The sequence below is a fragment of the Fusarium solani genome, assembly GCF_023522795.1.
Source record: "Fusarium solani strain SB1 chromosome Unknown bctg00000006, whole genome shotgun sequence".
Taxonomy (NCBI): Eukaryota; Fungi; Ascomycota; class Sordariomycetes; order Hypocreales; family Nectriaceae; genus Fusarium; species Fusarium solani.
In genome coordinates this window covers 2,232,797-2,249,334 of record NW_027072151.1, presented here as the reverse complement: position 1 = coordinate 2,249,334, position 16,538 = coordinate 2,232,797, and the positions used below count along the sequence as shown (strand labels likewise).

Below are 16,538 nucleotides of genomic sequence, written 5' to 3'. Positions count from 1 at the left end.
TTCCAAGCTTCAATCCCCCACCACCTTTCCCTTCACTTCGCACGTTGCACCGGGCAATGGACTTTCACAGTTAACTCGGAGACGTCGCCTAACTGCCAATTCTTTGCGCTCGACAGAGCGGCAGCAGCGTCATAATGAATATCGCACAACCTGTCGCCTCCGGGGTGGAGAGTGTCGAGTTTACCTTCCTGTCGCCAAAGGAGATCCGATCCATTTCGGTGAAGCGAATCGAGAACGACAGTACCTTCGACAACCTCCTCAATCCAGTACCAGGCGGTCTGTACGATCCTGCGCTCGGTTCTTGGGGTGATGCGCCGTAAGTTCCAGCCCAATGCATCGAGTTTCGAGGGGGCTGACAGGCGGATCGCAGATGCACAACTTGTAACTTGAACCAGTCTACATGCCCCGGCCATGCCGGACACATCCAACTCCCCGTCCCTGTCTATCACCCAGTGTTTATGGACCAGGCCTATCGACTCCTCAAAGCCGCCTGCGTCTACTGCAAGGGCTTTCGACTCCCCCAAAAAGAATTGCACAAGTATGTGTGCAAGCTGAAGCTCCTCCAGCATGGCTTGATTCAGGAAGCGCACATTGTTGGCGCCATCGGCGAGAATGACCTAGCCATCGAGCTGGGTGACTTTTCAGGACTGGAAAGTGAGGCTGAGGAGGAGGGTGACAGCAATTCCATCGACAACGTCACTCGCGCAAGAGACAGATATGTCGACAAGTGTCTTCGCGGCATCAAGGTCAAGCGAGGCGAAACGAAGCGAGGAAAACACGAGGGCGCAAGCGAAATGCGACGAGAGATCATCAAGGAATTTCTTGCCGAGATCACCAAGAGGAGAATATGCGCCAGCTGTGGTGGTATCTCCCCATCCTATCGCAAGGATCGCTTTGTCAAGGTTTTCGAGAGATCCTTGTCAGACAAGGAGAAGGCCAAGATGGCTCAGAAGAACTTCAAGCAAGCCGACGCCATGGCGAGAGTTCACCAAGCTACGACAAAGCAGAGGCCGGACGGATATTCATCCGATGAGGGTGTTGCGGATGTGGGCTCACCAACTCGCGAAAAGGCACAGGCTGATGAGGATGGTGCTGATCAAGATATCGACATGCCCGACGCCGACACCGCTGCTGCTGCCGTCCCGCAGAGGTACATCAGTGCGATGGAAGTCCAAGCACGCCTGAACGAGCTTTTCACCAAGGAACAGGAACTGGTGACTCTTCTTTACAACGCCAAGCCCGCAACACGAAGCTCCTCCAAGGTTACTCCGGACATGTTCTTCCTGACGATCCTCATGGTACCGCCCAACCGATACCGTCCAGAGGCTCGTACGGGCGACTCCCAAATCTCGGAGGCTCAACAGAACTCGCTGTACAAGAACATTCTTAGAGGTTGCGGAAGAATTGCCCAGCTTCATGCGCATCTCCAGGAAGAGCGAGCAGATGTCAACCAGCTTCACCAGGCCTGGACCGAGTTGCAAGAGTCGGTGAACGCCCTCATTGACAAGGATAAGAACCCAGTCCAGGGCGCCGCGGCAAAGCGCAATGAAGACGGTATCAAGCAGAAGCTTGAGAAGAAGGAGGGTCTGTTCAGAAAGAACATGATGGGCAAGCGAGTCAACTACGCCGCTCGAAGTGTCATCTCGCCCGATCCCAACATCGAGACCAACGAAATCGGTGTTCCGCCTGTATTCGCCAAGAAGCTCACATATCCCGAACCGGTGACCAGCCATAACTTCCGCGACATGCAGCAGGCCGTCATCAACGGTGTGGACAAGTGGCCCGGCGCTTTCGCGATCGAGAATGAGAACGGTCAAATCGTCAACCTTCGAAACAAGTCCGTTGACGACCGCGTGTCACTGGCAAACCAGCTTCTCGCTCCTACAAGCAGCAACGCCGCTCGAACCAGGAACAAGAAGGTCTATCGCCACCTCACCAACGGTGATGTTGTCTTGATGAACCGTCAGCCGACCCTGCACAAGCCGTCCATCATGGGACATCGAGTACGAGTTCTGCCGAACGAGAAGACGATTCGAATGCACTACGCCAACTGTAACACCTACAACGCCGATTTCGATGGTGACGAAATGAACATGCATTTCCCCCAGAACGAAGTTGCCCGAGCGGAAGCCCTTCAGATTGCCGACACCGACCATCAGTACCTGTCCTACACCGCAGGCAAGCCCCTCCGAGGTCTCATTCAGGATCACATTTCCGTGTCCGTCGCCCTCTGCAACCGCGACACGTTTTTCAGCCGCGGCGACTATCAACAGCTGGTGTACAACGCCTTGCGCCCTGAAAGCGGACACATCGTCGGCGAGAGAATTGAGCTTGTCGCCCCAGCCGTGATCCGACCAGTTCCCAGGTGGACTGGCAAGCAAGTCATCACCACTATCCTCAAGAACATGCAGCCACCCAACTGTGGCGGTCTTTGCATGAGGGCAGAGACTCAGATCAAGGCCAGTCAGTGGGGCAAAGACTCGGAAGAGGGTGTCGTTCTATTCCAGGATGGCGAATTCATTACTGGAATCTTGGACAAGTCGCAGATTGGTCCCAGTTCGGGTGGTGTTGTCCACGCTGTTCATGAGATCTACGGCCCTGCTATTGCAGGTAAGCTGCTCAGCAGTCTCGGCAGATTGCTGACCAGGTACCTCAACGTGCGAGCCTTTTCCTGTGGTATGGACGATCTGCGACTCACTCCCGAAGGAGAGAAGGCCCGACGAGAAGCGCTTGTACCTGCCAACACAGTCGGTCTCAACGTCGCTTCGTCGTATGTCTCTCTGGAGCAGAACCCTGGTCCCCGTGATCCCCTGCTTCTTGAGCGTCTGGAGGAGGTTATGCGCGACGACAGCAAGCAGGAGGGTCTCGATCTTCTGATGAAGGAAGGTCTCAGTGGTATCACGGACAAGGTTCAGACAGCATGTGTTCCCAACGGTCTGGAAAAGCCATTCCCCAAGAACCAGATGCAGGCCATGACAACATCTGGTGCAAAGGGATCCCGAGTCAACGCATCCCTGATTTCTTGTAACCTTGGTCAGCAGGTTTTGGAAGGCAGACGTGTGCCTATCATGGTCAGTGGCAAGTCGCTGCCATGTTTCAACCCATTCGAGACTCATGCTCGAGCTGGCGGTTACATCGTGCAGCGCTTCTTGACTGGCATTCGTCCTCAGGAATATTACTTCCATCACATGGCTGGCCGAGAAGGTCTGATCGATACAGCTGTCAAGACGTCCAGATCCGGATATCTGCAGAGATGTGTCATCAAGGGCATGGAGGGCCTGACCGTCGCCTACGATACTACCGTGCGAGATGCCGATGGCTCTATGATCCAGTTCCTATATGGAGAGGATGGTCTTGATGTGACCAAGCAAAAATATCTGAACGACTTCAGCTTCATTCTGGAGAACGTCACCTCCCAGGCTGCTCAGCTTAAGTACGACCCTAGCGTCGGAGATCGACTCGGACAGCACCGAGAAGTCATCGCCAAGTACATGAAGAAGGCCCTCAAGCATGTCAAGGCCCATGACCCCAAGGCTCAGGACCCACTCTCCAGCATGTTCAACCCGGCGACCACTGCCTTTGCTACCTCGGAGAACTTCTATCAAGCCATGACCTCCTATCTCAAGGAAAACAAGGATGGTCTGGTGCGGGACAAGTCGGACAAGAAGAAGCTCGGTCTTTCTCGCGTTAGTCTCAACAGGAAGAATGCCGAGATGTTGTTTGCGATGAAGTACCTACGATCTCTTGTCGAGCCTGGCGAGGCTGTCGGTATCGTGGCAGGCCAGTCTGTTGGTGAGCCCTCAACACAGATGACACTGAACACGTTCCATTTGGCTGGTCACTCGGCTAAGAACGTCACTCTGGGTATTCCGCGATTGCGAGAAATTCTCATGACTGCTAGTGACAAGATTTCTACGCCAGCCATGTCCCTTTACCCGATTGATGAGATGTCCACGGCGGACACGGAGACGTTTGCCAAGTCCATCTCGGTCCTGCCTCTGGGCTACATTCTGGATAGCATCTCAGTCGAGGAGAAGGTTGGACGTGGCAAGATGTACGGTTCCGCCAAGGTTTACCGGGTTGACCTCAGGTTTTTCGCCTCCGAGGAGTACACGAAGACGTACGCCATCAGTGTCTCGGATGTCATGGACGCCGTTGAGCGAAAGCTGCTCCATCGTCTTCTTTCTCTTGTGAAGAAGGACATTAAGAAGCGACAGAGTCAGTCTACCATGGCCACGCCTGAGATCGGTGTCAAGGCCGGCGTGGTGGAAACGGCGGCACCTAATGCCGAAGCCATCCGGGATGAGGACGACGACGATGACGAAGGCGATGACGATGCCACAAATGCCAAGCAGCGGGCTAACCGGACCGAGGCCGTATCCTACGGCCCCAACGACGACGACGACGATGCTGTTCAGCAGGAGATGGCACGTGACGCTGCTGATGATATGGACGAGGACGAAGGCATCGGAGGTAGCCCGCGTATGGCCCCTGTCGATGATGATGATGATGAAGATGGCATCGACTGGTCAGCAAAGGCACGAACCGAGCGCGTGCTGGATTCATACGCTGAAGTGACGGACTTTACATTCGACGCAAAGAGTGGAAACGACTGCAGCTTCACCCTCGAGTTTGACTCGACTATCCCCAAGGTCCTCATGCTCAATCTTGTGCAGGAGGCTGTCAAGAAGACGGTGGTTCAGGAGATCTCCGGCGTGGGAGCCTGCACCTTTGTGGAAGAGAAGGGCGTCCGCGTCATTCACACGGCGGGAGTGAACCTACAGGCGATGCAAAGGTACAGCGATTTCATCGACCCCCATCGAATCCAGACCAACGACATTGCGGCCGTGCTGGCCGTGTACGGTGTTGAGGCGGCTCGCAGCAACATCGTCCAGGAGCTGGCTGGTGTCTTCGGATCCCACGGCATCAAGGTCGATAACCGCCACCTGAACCTGATTGGCGACCACATGACGAGGAACGGTGGATTCACGCCGTTCAACCGAATGGGTCTGAAGGGCAACGTCAGCCCCTTCACCAAGATGAGTTTCGAGACGACACTGTCGTTCCTCAAGGATGCCGTGCTCGACGGCGATTGGGATGACCTCGCCACGCCCAGCGGTCGGTCGGTGATGGGCAAGCTTGGAAAGGTTGGCACAGGAGGGTTCGATGTTTTGGCGCAGCTTCCTACATACCATGTTGATTCTCTGGCGTAATTAGGGTTGTAAAAGTGTAGATACAGTCTATTGATTTATTTGGTAGTCGGAGAAGTAAATAGTATTCATTGCATTGTTCTGATCGTCTAATTTGACTTGATAACCTGCCTTTCAAAACCAAGGTGCACCATACCCGTACCATGTCTACGCCATCATCCAGTGACCCGCATTCTACATTCTAGGCATCGTCCCTTTGTTTGACTCATCCATGACCTTCAAGGCAACTCGCAAACAAGCGGCGCAGCACTCCATCGAGGTGGTGTTGATAATACAGTCTTGACCAAGCCTGTCAGCTGACACGTGTGGGCACATGACCTGAAGAAATCAGCCAGCACTAAGGTGACAGTCCGCACGCGGGTTTCAGGGCCCGTTCATCTCGGGATGACGCGTAAAGTAATTCACGGTGTGTACAGTCGCGTAAAGTGATGATGCTCATGATGCGGACGCGTTGTGCTTTGTGGTTTGCAACTATCTAGGTGTTGGGACTGCGACCCGTCATGTAATTACAGGCATGTCACGATGGAGACTGATGTTGATCATAGACCGGTGGTCAATTGCATGCAGTCGCTACCAATGGTGCTGACTGTGTAGTGTACATCCCAACTGTAGAAAAAGCATATGTTCCTCGCGAACGCCTTTGATTATCCCCTAAACCATGATATTCCCTCGTGTCAAAGCAAAGTCGTGATCCTCCCAGTTACCCCAGCATCTCCAGCTTAGTTGCGCTCACCACGGAGGCGGCGGGCGAGCTGGATGTCCTTGGACTGGATGGTGACACGCTTGGCGTGGATGGCGCACAGGTTGGTGTCCTCGAAGAGAGAGACGAGGTAGGACTCGACGGACTCCTGAAGAGCACCGATGGCGGAGGACTGGAATCGGAGATCGGACTTGAAGTCCTGGGCAATCTCACGGACCTGTTTGTCGAGTGTCAGTCGCGGTCGCTCGAGTGAAGATGCAAAGTGAACTTACCAGACGCTGGAAGGGGAGCTTTCGGATGAGAAGCTCAGTCGACTTCTGGTAGCGTCGGATCTCACGGAGAGCGACGGTACCGGGCTTGTAGCGGTGAGGCTTCTTGACACCACCGGTAGAGGGGGCGGACTTGCGGGCTGGAGATGGTCAGTATGTGTTCGTGATGATCAAGACGCGTGTCGCGTCGAGACGGCGATGGAGAAATGACTCACCAGCCTTGGAAGCGAGCTGCTTGCGGGGGGCCTTGCCACCAGTGGACTTGCGGGCGGTCTGCTTAGTGCGAGCCATTTTTGAAGGCTGAGGTGATGAAGTTGATGATGGAAGAAGTGATGATGTTGTTGATGGTTGTTGTGGTGGGGGTGAAGGCTGAAGTGGGTGTGTGATGCAGGAGGAAAAGTCGGAAGAGAAGGCAGGCGGGGGGATTGCTTTAATACCTGTAGCGTGCACCTTTCGTGCGCGGCTGATCTGAGGCAGCGTTGGACCGTGCGCTACTGATTGGGTTGTTTTTTTGCAATCACCCACCGAAAATGGGAAAATGGGTCCCCAGCCATTCGTGCCTGCCACTCTGGAAAATGCGCGCGACTGATTAAAAAAAAAAGCTGCACGCGCGCCGATTTTCGATTGGTCAGAAAATCACTCCCCGCGAAGATGGTTGGGAGGCTCCACATCACGTCGTCGCCCTTTGTTCTGGGCTCACGAACAGCCAATGAGAAAAATGGCTGGGTAAGGTCAGGCAGGCAGCCAGGCACGGCATTTCTGGCGCGAGAGGCAAAGGGGATCGGAGGATCTGGTGGTTTGACTTGGAGTCTGGGGAACGGGTAGCTTGCAGGCGGTACCTCTGTGTGTGTGCAAGTACACCCGTTGAGTGAGTGTGGCATTTACCTGCCTTTGCAAGGCTTGACTCATAGTGTCATTGCCACTTGCCCGTGTGACTCTGAGCTTCTTGTCGCGTCTTCTCAGTGTGTTTAGGTCGATTGCTGTAGTAGTAACCATGTTGAACGTAGTAAACGGTAGCCAAGGTTGTTTTCGAGTCATCCGTCTTAATGAACTCGAATATAATAATTCCGAATACTTGTGACATGTTCAATAAATGATGCATGATGACTTCTATCTATCTAGTTGCCATTTTGGTTGACACAAGTGTTCGTCGTTGAACAAACTCTCCTGTCTCTTGCAATAATGTGCACACTCTATCAAGTGGTTTGTTCACGACAAAGACCAAGAAGATGACTGAAACAGCAGAACAACAACACGGAGTGAATAACAATAAGAAACACATATCTAAAAATATCATCAGACGTCACAACTACGAAAATATCTACGAGGAATCATAAACCATAGCACATCTCTCATCACAAGCAGCTTCTCGATAAACATGGTGTTTTCAACACATCTACCCTAAATGTCAGGAATCTCGATGTTAGACTTGGCAGGTGGGTGGCATCCGAAAACAGACACTCCAGACAGCCCCGCTTTCAAAAAAAAAAAAAAATTGACACACGCTGATTTTTTTAATTCGTTGCACGGCGCGTCCTTTTTTTCTCTTTCGCGCTTGGTTACCAGATCGCGTCGGACAGGGATCCGGATCAGAAAGTGGGTCCAGCAACTGATCTGGAATCTGGCCCACTCGTACTTAAGCTCGCCAACTCCCACCTTCACTTACCGCATCTCATACTCCGACACTTCATCCATCACCACTCTTCTACCATCAACGCATACACCTTGCGTGTTCTTCCACTCTCCCACCAACACATCTTCATTACACATCCATCACAATGACTGGACGTAAGTCACACCGCACCCAAACCATCCACTTGCATCGACTCTTCAGTCACCCCCTCAAGACGCGACGCGTCTTGAGGTCAGCACACACCTCCAGCAACACACGATGCTAACATCACACAGGCGGCAAGGGCGGCAAGGGTCTCGGCAAGGGCGGTGCCAAGCGCCACCGCAAGATTCTTCGTGACAACATCCAGGGTATCACCAAGCCCGCTATCCGACGTCTCGCTCGTCGAGGTGGTGTCAAGCGTATCTCTGCCAGTAGGTATCAACCGCAACCCACTTCATACCCACGCGACTAACAATACGAACAGTGATCTACGAGGAGACCCGTGGTGTCCTGAAGACCTTCCTCGAGGGTGTCATCCGTGACGCCGTCACCTACACCGAGCACGCCAAGCGAAAGACCGTCACCTCGCTCGACGTTGTCTACGCCCTCAAGCGACAAGGCCGCACCCTTTACGGTTTCGGTGGCTAAGCGCGTTCTGTTTTACATGTCTGTTACGAATCTTTGCGATCCGCTGTGCTCGGCGCGCAGCGCCATGTGGGTGTTCATGATGACAACTGGGTCCGGTTCTGTTTTTGGGTGTTCTGTATCATAAGGGAAACGGGGATTACATTGGAGATAATCAATCATGCCCGTGTGGCGATCTTGACCATCCTGTTGATATGGCATGTACTGAAGTGACGCGTGACTTGAATATCGACGTGCCTTGTGCGCGCATCCACTCCCTACCACGTCATGCTACGCGTAGACTTGACAGGCATCTGTGAAGGTTAGATTGTGGCTCCCGGCCGGGGAGCAGTCGTATGGACATTTGCTCTTTGTTGCCCAGTGCATCGGCGCAGTGTACTCGTGGCGTACCAGTGGGTAGGGCATGTCGGCAACGAACAAGCGGCTACCTACCCGGGAGTTGCCTTCCTTATATCGTAGCATCACTATATGAAGGGCATGATTGATCATGCTAGCAGGTAGACCTTTCGATGCATAGCAGCACTCACGAAGTCTTGTCCATGTCTGATGATCTTGTTTTATTTGGTGGTTGCGCACGGCATAGCAATCGTGAATACTCTTGTCGTCGATGCCTTCACTGGGGACCAGAGAATGTTCCCGCCAACGCCATCTTGTCTCGAAAAAGGATACTGCACCGAGCACCTGGTGAGGCTGAATAGCTGACGAGTACGAGTGCGTTTACCATGATCCATCAGCCACCTTTCCCTGGACTGTAACGCGTCCTCGCCTAAATCACCTACCCTATATTGAGCCACTGTCGCTTGCTAGGTTGATGTTTTAGTGATGTTTTAGTAATCATGGGACATCTAGATAGTTGCGAATATTCGAGTGCTTTAGACCCATGGTTGGTGTGAAGTAATAAGTGACAAATGTGTCAACTTGGCCTCCTCGTCCGCGGAGACTTGATGGTTGGTGTAAGAGACGTTGACACAGCCGACATTGCCACAGCAATTGAGTCATCGCACCCTACGTTGAACCTACTGTGGATTCCAAATACTAACTTGAGGCCAAGTCAACAATACAATTAGAAATCGCATAGGTGTCATGATTACTGATTACGGGCCGTTTGTCAGGTATGATGGATGGTGAGCAATACGAAAGCGACGCATTACGGTACGGTACGGTACGGTGTGGTGCATTGCAGCGCATGAACGGCAGCGGTTCTAGAACGATCCCGTAAGGTCCTGTGACCATCATCCTGGCAGTGAGAGAGTACAGCCACGGAGGAGGGATCTGGGAGCTGAATCTACACTGCATTGGCGGGAAAATAGAGGGCTAGTAAAATGAAGATCTGCATGTCTGGACCTGGGAGAGATCCAATGTTGGGGTTCTTGTTCTTGTGACGGGGCTAGATAATCGGCCGAATTCTTCGGGCGACGGAGCGAACGGGTGGCGAGACCGAGGGATCGCTGGGCCTGGACCACGTGGAAAGGGGACTAAAATTAGAGGCCGCCGCGCCAGCAATCCGGGGGGTGGGCCTGGACCGCCGAAGGAACACGAAATGGATTTGTGAGCAGGAACAACTGTGCCGAGGCACCTAAAATCCGTAGACTCCGCATCGGATTTTGGATCCCTCTTTCTTCTCGGCCGGCTTGCGCGGCAGATGAAGGACGGAGGAAACGGACATGAATGGAGTAAAAGATGATACTAGCTGACGTTGATTTTCTCACGCAAATGAAATCAAAGACATTAGCTGCCTTGAAAGACCCCTGCGCTGCTGGGGTTCATGCTACCAAGATACACTCGCACGTTTTTTCTCGATCCTGGGTGGCACCCAGCTGAAGGAAAAACGGCACACCATTACAAACGCATCCGAGTACCCCCCTTAAAGGTAATCACGAAAGCACAATGAATAGATACAAGAGCTCTGGATTATTTTCTAATATTATGATATGTATTTTACATACTTTGTCATATTTTCTGTTAATTTATTTATCATTTTTAACAGGATTTAGTCAACCTTCTCTGGTGTCCTGGTGTATCATTTATTACTTTACCCGCCTGGGTGGACGAAACAATAGCCTCCACTTGAAAAGGCTGCCCCACGCGGAGACACCGAACCGTGCTAGCTGGAAGGAAATGGTCACCCAGCACCGAGGAATCGCACAAGATGCGGAATGGAAATGCACGACCCAGCTTTCGATGATGCATGGAAGCGTTATGGAACATGGCATTTCTGGAGATACGCCTCCCCCGCTGGAGCCGGTGCGCTGGCCTTACCACGAATGTTGAAGCCTCTGCGGCCCGACCGCCCGTAACGTAGCATGGACCCCACGCTTTGGGAGCCGTTTGCTCCAGCATTTGCCATCAAGTCAGCAGCACAGCTTGCTACTACAGATCGGCGGCTCGGGGAGCTCAAGGAGCTGGATCGCTCGAGACTCGGAGATCCACAAACTTGCATCGTTGTACAGAGCTCAGGAGCTGGGCTTGCCTCATCTGCTTCCCTGGCTGAGATGCTGTAACGTGCTCAATACCTCATGCCCCGACAAGCCACCGGCAGAACTCAGCTGCCTACGCAACTGCCAGGCAGATAGATTATTCAGTGGAACGCAGCAGATTTGTTCAGATTGTGCTGCCCCGAGGCCAGCCGGCGGATCGCCCGGCTCCAGCCGCCGCCGTTGCGGGTCTCTCGGCCGCCAGCCCTACGCGCGCCCCGCGGGCGGTTAATGGATACACTCTAGGCTGCCCCCGGGTGTTATGGCTCACATGTTCAGTTTTGGCTGACGGATAATGTCTTGGTAATTGCACTTCAGAGTTTTCCAACTGCGGACTCGGACGGAGCAGGATCGAGATGGACGTCGAGCCTAGTCCGCTTTGGTGTCATGCAACTACGTCCATCTGGATAGTCATGAGCTTCTGCTAAGGTGACTCTTGGAATGAACTCTCGCGACCCGAGCTTGGCACTGACCAGTAAAAAATACCAGTTCAGACGGGGTCATGTCTCGTGTGAACGGGCCGGAGAAGGGTCACTCGCAACACCCCGGCTCCAGACTATCGGGTTTTCACCTCTCGCGTGCCTGGCTGGTGATTCACCGCTTGCCTGCGAATACGACGGTAGCGATAAAGATTTCAGGCCCACATCCGTATTGACCTTCCTGGATATCGTTTCCCAGACTTCAGCCCTTCGTCGTTTATTGTCCTAGTCTGGAAGTCTTGTCCGACACCCAGGAAGCTAGAATTTGCATGGAAAGCTTGGAACGATGTTTAGCCGCATGCCGGAAGTCCCGTTGTCTTGGGTAAGGTAGCTGGAACTGCTGCTAGGTCCCGCGGAGGAACGAAAAAGGCTGCAGGTGGATGGTCCGGATTTTCGGAGATGGGTGGGACGGATGTTGGACGAGATCGATCTGGGCGGCCTGGGCATGGACTCTGAGCTTGTCTCGTCCTTCAAATTGGCAGGGTTGTGGCTTAGCCAAGGTCAAGCCACACCCCTGATTGGCTGGGAACATAAACCCGACCAAGTCCGAGGGCCGGAGCGGGTCGGTCAGGCCGAAGACCTTGTCACGCATCGGCGGACCTCCTCTACGATCTGTCTACCTATCACCATAGCACCTCTGGGTATTTTCTTGCACATTCGAGCTAGGGGGGAAGGGAGTGTGACTGGGTTTTTGTTCCTGCGTTGCGCTCGCACCAGTCTGTCTATCCTCCCCCCTAGAAGGGATGGATGAAAATTTTTTCTTCCCATCGACCTTCACCCTGTCTAGTATTTGCTCCGTTCCGTTGGGAATCGACATGCCGGGTGTTGAGCAAGGTAGAAGGGACGCATGGCCAGTCACACCATCGAATGTGTCATGCGACGGGTACCATAGCGGAAGAAGATTTTTTAGCTGACAACACCCTCCTATTCCCGACCTTAGCTCAGCAGACTTGTCGAGTGTGGTTGGCTTATCTAAGGTGACTCCAAACAGCCGACATGGATAGGACCACTCTGAACCAACATACGACAGCAGAGCTCATGTGACCTCTACGCAACACCGTCATGTGACTCCAACTCGGTGGAACGACGTGGAAATGGAGTGTGGCGGATGCCGACGGATTGGCGCTGGAGAGAAAACGACAACGTATTACCAACGACGGAAATGTGGCTGTGCGTGGCATGCCGCGCTGGACAGGGATCGTCTGAGAAAGCGAATAAAGATGGAAGATCGGCGGGGCCAGACTACGTCAGTGGACACGGCCAACACGCACGAGGAGAAAAACTTGAGTCGCAGAGCAGGGCTGGCAAGGGCTTTCCAAGGAGAGCGGCAGAGGGATTGGAGGTGGTCATTGGGTGCTTGGCTTGGATGGGCCGTGTTGGCGTCGGAACCCTGGAGCGTTGGGTGCGAGCTGGCCTTGGCCCTTGGAGCCAAAACCTAAAGATACGTACCCTTGTTCTCTGCATCCCCGGAGTGGGCTTCGCGCGCTGCGGGCGTGAGGCTTGGTTTCTTGGGAGGGCTCCGTCTAGCTGTCGGACTTCGTCCTTCAGGGGCTCGTCTCGCGAATGGAGGGCGGCTGATACAGCCAAGTATATCTGGCGCGACATCCTCGGCCTGGCTTTAAGCGATGGAAATATTTGAAATCAGAAAACAATCATCCATCCTCTGGAGCAACCGCCGGAAGCGACTCGAACCATCGAGACAATCAGCAGTTACATCAGCGCCCATCGCAGCATCACCGGCATCATAAATCACCAAAGCATCAATCAGCAACCGCACTAGCTGCCCGCCGCTGACCTAGCGAAACGAAAATAACGGCTTTTACCTGACGATTGTACAAACCACCACCACCACACAACGTACACTCCATCACTTTCACACCACACACACCACTGCCACACGCCCCTCCATTCGAGTCCACACCACCCTTGCATCCCGGGTTACATACCGCACCGACACTCACGTCTTTTGCTTTTTTCTCAGTCGGTACCCGGGCACAATCCAGCCAGTCATCCTGTCCAGATCCCGGATTTGGGGCCTGTCCTGTGCATCATCAAGTGGGACCTTCAGGGTCTTCTCTCGGTCTGTGGGGCTCGCTCTGCAGATACATCGGCGCCAGTCCATCATCTGTCTACTCGTTTCCATCTTGGTATTCCAGTTCACTCCCGGCTCACACGGGGCCTTCTTTCTTAAAAGGAGAGCCATCCCGTCTTTTTTGCCACTTCCTTCCCCAACTTTAAACACAATTATTCTTTCCTCAACCAACATGTTATCGATCCCTCGCCTTCCTCAGCAACAACTTCAGCTTCAACAACAACACCAGAACAACTCTTCCAACACTCAGCAGTATCCATATATCCAAGACTGCCAGTCCGAATACAACCCTACCGCCTACTCAGACTTTTCACGATCGAACTACGACGACGAGCTCGCCGCCTTGAGCCAGCAGCTTCCCTCGGACCTCATGCAGCCCGACGCTTGGGGAGCCATCGCCCATCAGACTCCCAGATTCTCCCGCGCTGCCCATCAACGCGAGTCATCATTGTCGTCTCTGGGCTCTTCAACTGCCGGTCCTTCTTCTCCATTTACCCACAACACCTCGAATCCTCAGATCGCCATCACCGACGTCCACGACCAGAACGGTGTCAACCCTTCCTACTATCAGCTGGCGACCAAGTCAATGGGTCCCTACTCCGGCTACCAGTCCTGCGGTGGCATGGAGCATGCCATGCCCGAGCTAGCATATCCCATCACACTCGCAGGTCCCAGCAGCAAGCCGCGGATGGATCGGGGATTGATGCACGCCCCCGACTTCTCCGGCTCAACGCGATCACATCCTGCCTCGGTGGCGAGTTCCATCGCAGGTGACTCACCTGCAACTCCCACAGTTGGCGAAACCGAGCACTCGGAGAGGAGGCGAAAAGGTACAGATTTCCTTCTGGACGGAGGCCTCAGCGACCAGCGCTCACAATTCCTCTCAATAGGTTATCCCAACGCCCCCAAGCTTGACAGGACCATGACGGATGTCTATGGCGATGAGCTTTACAGCCCCAACTTTGCCATCACATCTACTCCTCCCTCGCAAGCGCAGATGGCTGTCTCCCCCACAAACGATGTCTTCAGCCAGCGACTCCACGCAGCCAACAGCCAGCACCTGAGCGCTGCTCACTCACCGGCCTCTAGCACTTCCCGAGACAGATCGCCTTTCCGCGCTGGCTCTCCCCTGGCACCTTCGCCGGCTCATGACTTTAGCAATGCCGCGTTCGCGCAAAATATGCCATTTAACTCAGCCCAGCGCATGCGCGAGCAGAACAAGGCGCAGCACGACGCGCAGTTCATGCAGCAGCAAATGAGTCAGCGACATGAGCCTGAGACCCCAAAGACAATTTCGCCCAAGGACGCTATTCTGGAGTTCAACGAGCCTGAGGGCGAGTCCAATTTCCCCTTGTTTCCCCAGGGTGCTTCTGGTTTTGAGATGGACCACTTCGCGAAGGGCATGGTCAACCATGGATCTCAGGATCCTTCGATGCACGATGCTAGCGCCAATGGCCACTTCAACTTCCTCCCCACACAGGCGCCATCTGGCATTGTTGTGCCTCAGCAGTATCCCTTCATCGCGCATCCCCGCTCCAGCAACGAGACCCCTCCCCGCCTGAGCTCCGCTGGATCCAGCTCCAACGAGTCACGAAACACTACCCCTGCAACCCGTCCCAGCAGTACTACCGCAGACGGAGGCACCTACACATGCACATATCACGGATGCACTCTGCGATTCGAGACTCCTGCGCTTCTCCAGAAGCACAAGAGAGAGGGTCACCGCCAAACACAGGCCCTGGGAAGTGCTCGTCCTCGCGACATGGGCATGACCTCGAGTCTGCTGAACAGTCAGGCTGGGCCCCATCGCTGTGATCGGATCAACCCGAGCACGGGCAAACCCTGCAACACAGTTTTCTCCCGGCCCTATGATCTCACTCGTCACGAAGACACGATCCATAATGCCCGCAAGCAAAAGGTGCGCTGCGATCTCTGCACCGAGGAAAAGACCTTCAGCCGGGCGGATGCTCTGACGAGACATTACCGGGTGTGTCACCCGGATGTGGAGCTCCCGGGCAAGCACCGGCGACGCGGCGGCGCCTGAAGTGGGCGTTGAGCGGCTCACAAGGCTGGCATATCCCCGTCCCCGGACAATTGACTCCTACCACCGGCCACCCCTGCCTCGCTTGACAACATCCAGATGCCAGCAGAGCTGGGACCGACGGGTCTTCTCACGCAACAGATGATGCTGCATGACGTGGACCACGGTCGAATTAGGCTTGGCATTGGTGGACCGGTCGATGCGAGGCTTCAACCTGCTTGAATTGGGTTGGCTGAGGGCAGAAAAAGCGACAGGGCGGCCGGGCTCCAACGCGGGCAAGTGGGTCTCAGGGTCCTCATGCAGGAAGGGTCCTCCCGACTGACGTCATGGGCTGCCCATCGACTCAGGCTGTGACATCACTCGCCCCCGCCCGACCTGTCACTCAGCCATCAGCATCACTCCCCAGCACTCCTGATGATGACATGGCGTCCGTCATGGATACGGCATGTTCATTCTGGAGCACCCTGATCCCGAATTTTCTTTGTCTGGCATCTAATCGAAGGGCATGGAAGCAACGCTGGGTGTACTTCCATCGGCCCTGATGTAACTTGTACATTACTTACAAATCCAACAAAACAATTACACGGAATGGCCACGGCACAGCCCCAGGCTCGACTTGGCCGGCCGGGAACGCCTGGGTTGTGCTTTGCGATATTGGAAATCATTTGGGAATCGGAAATCGGAAACCGGTCTAGACAAAAAAACAAACGAGCGAGAGGGTCTTTTTACAGCGTCTTTTGTCATTCAATTTTGCAATTGGGTATCCTCTATGGATTGGTCTGCATTTGGTGCTTTGGTCTGTTTGTCACACGGGTCGTTTTGGCCTGTCTATTTTTGTTGGCAGCGGATGCTTGATCCGCATGCAAGAGCGTGTAACGGTGTGATTTTGGGTCATGACTGCAGGTTGGAAACATTATGGGGTCATACGATGTCATGACACTGGAGAAACGACCAAGAGCGGGTCGATCAGCTTGAACTTGGTTTTCGATTTCCTTGGCCTGTTGGAATTTCGC

The 16,538-nt window shown here is 54.0% G+C and overlaps 4 protein-coding genes across 4 annotated transcripts; 3 read left to right on the top strand and 1 right to left on the bottom strand.

Annotated features, from left to right (window-relative positions):
* Positions 1-134: 134 nt before the first annotated feature.
* MRS44_010412 (uncharacterized protein) lies at positions 135-5,213 on the top strand (the record flags this gene model as incomplete). The annotated part of the gene is made up of 2 exons (XM_046271351.2): positions 135-316; positions 371-5,213. The coding sequence occupies 2 exons, from the start codon at positions 135-137 to the stop codon at positions 5,211-5,213; spliced, it is 5,025 nt and encodes a 1,674-aa protein (XP_046128561.2).
* Positions 5,214-5,929: 716 nt separating this feature from the next.
* Positions 5,930-6,470, bottom strand: MRS44_010411 (uncharacterized protein; the record flags this gene model as incomplete). Its single annotated transcript, XM_046271355.1, has 3 exons — positions 5,930-6,127; positions 6,183-6,319; positions 6,395-6,470. 3 exons carry the CDS (start codon positions 6,468-6,470, stop codon positions 5,930-5,932), a joined length of 411 nt encoding a protein of 136 aa, XP_046128562.1.
* Positions 6,471-7,957: 1,487 nt separating this feature from the next.
* Positions 7,958-8,442, top strand: MRS44_010410 (uncharacterized protein; the record flags this gene model as incomplete). Its single annotated transcript, XM_046284609.2, has 3 exons — positions 7,958-7,967; positions 8,088-8,225; positions 8,279-8,442. The coding sequence occupies 3 exons, from the start codon at positions 7,958-7,960 to the stop codon at positions 8,440-8,442; spliced, it is 312 nt and encodes a 103-aa protein (XP_046128563.1).
* A 5,214-nt stretch (positions 8,443-13,656) lies between these two features.
* Positions 13,657-15,528, top strand: MRS44_010409 (uncharacterized protein; the record flags this gene model as incomplete). Its single annotated transcript, XM_065620111.1, has 1 exon — positions 13,657-15,528. The coding sequence occupies one exon, from the start codon at positions 13,657-13,659 to the stop codon at positions 15,526-15,528; it is 1,872 nt and encodes a 623-aa protein (XP_065476300.1).
* Positions 15,529-16,538: the final 1,010 nt, after the last annotated feature.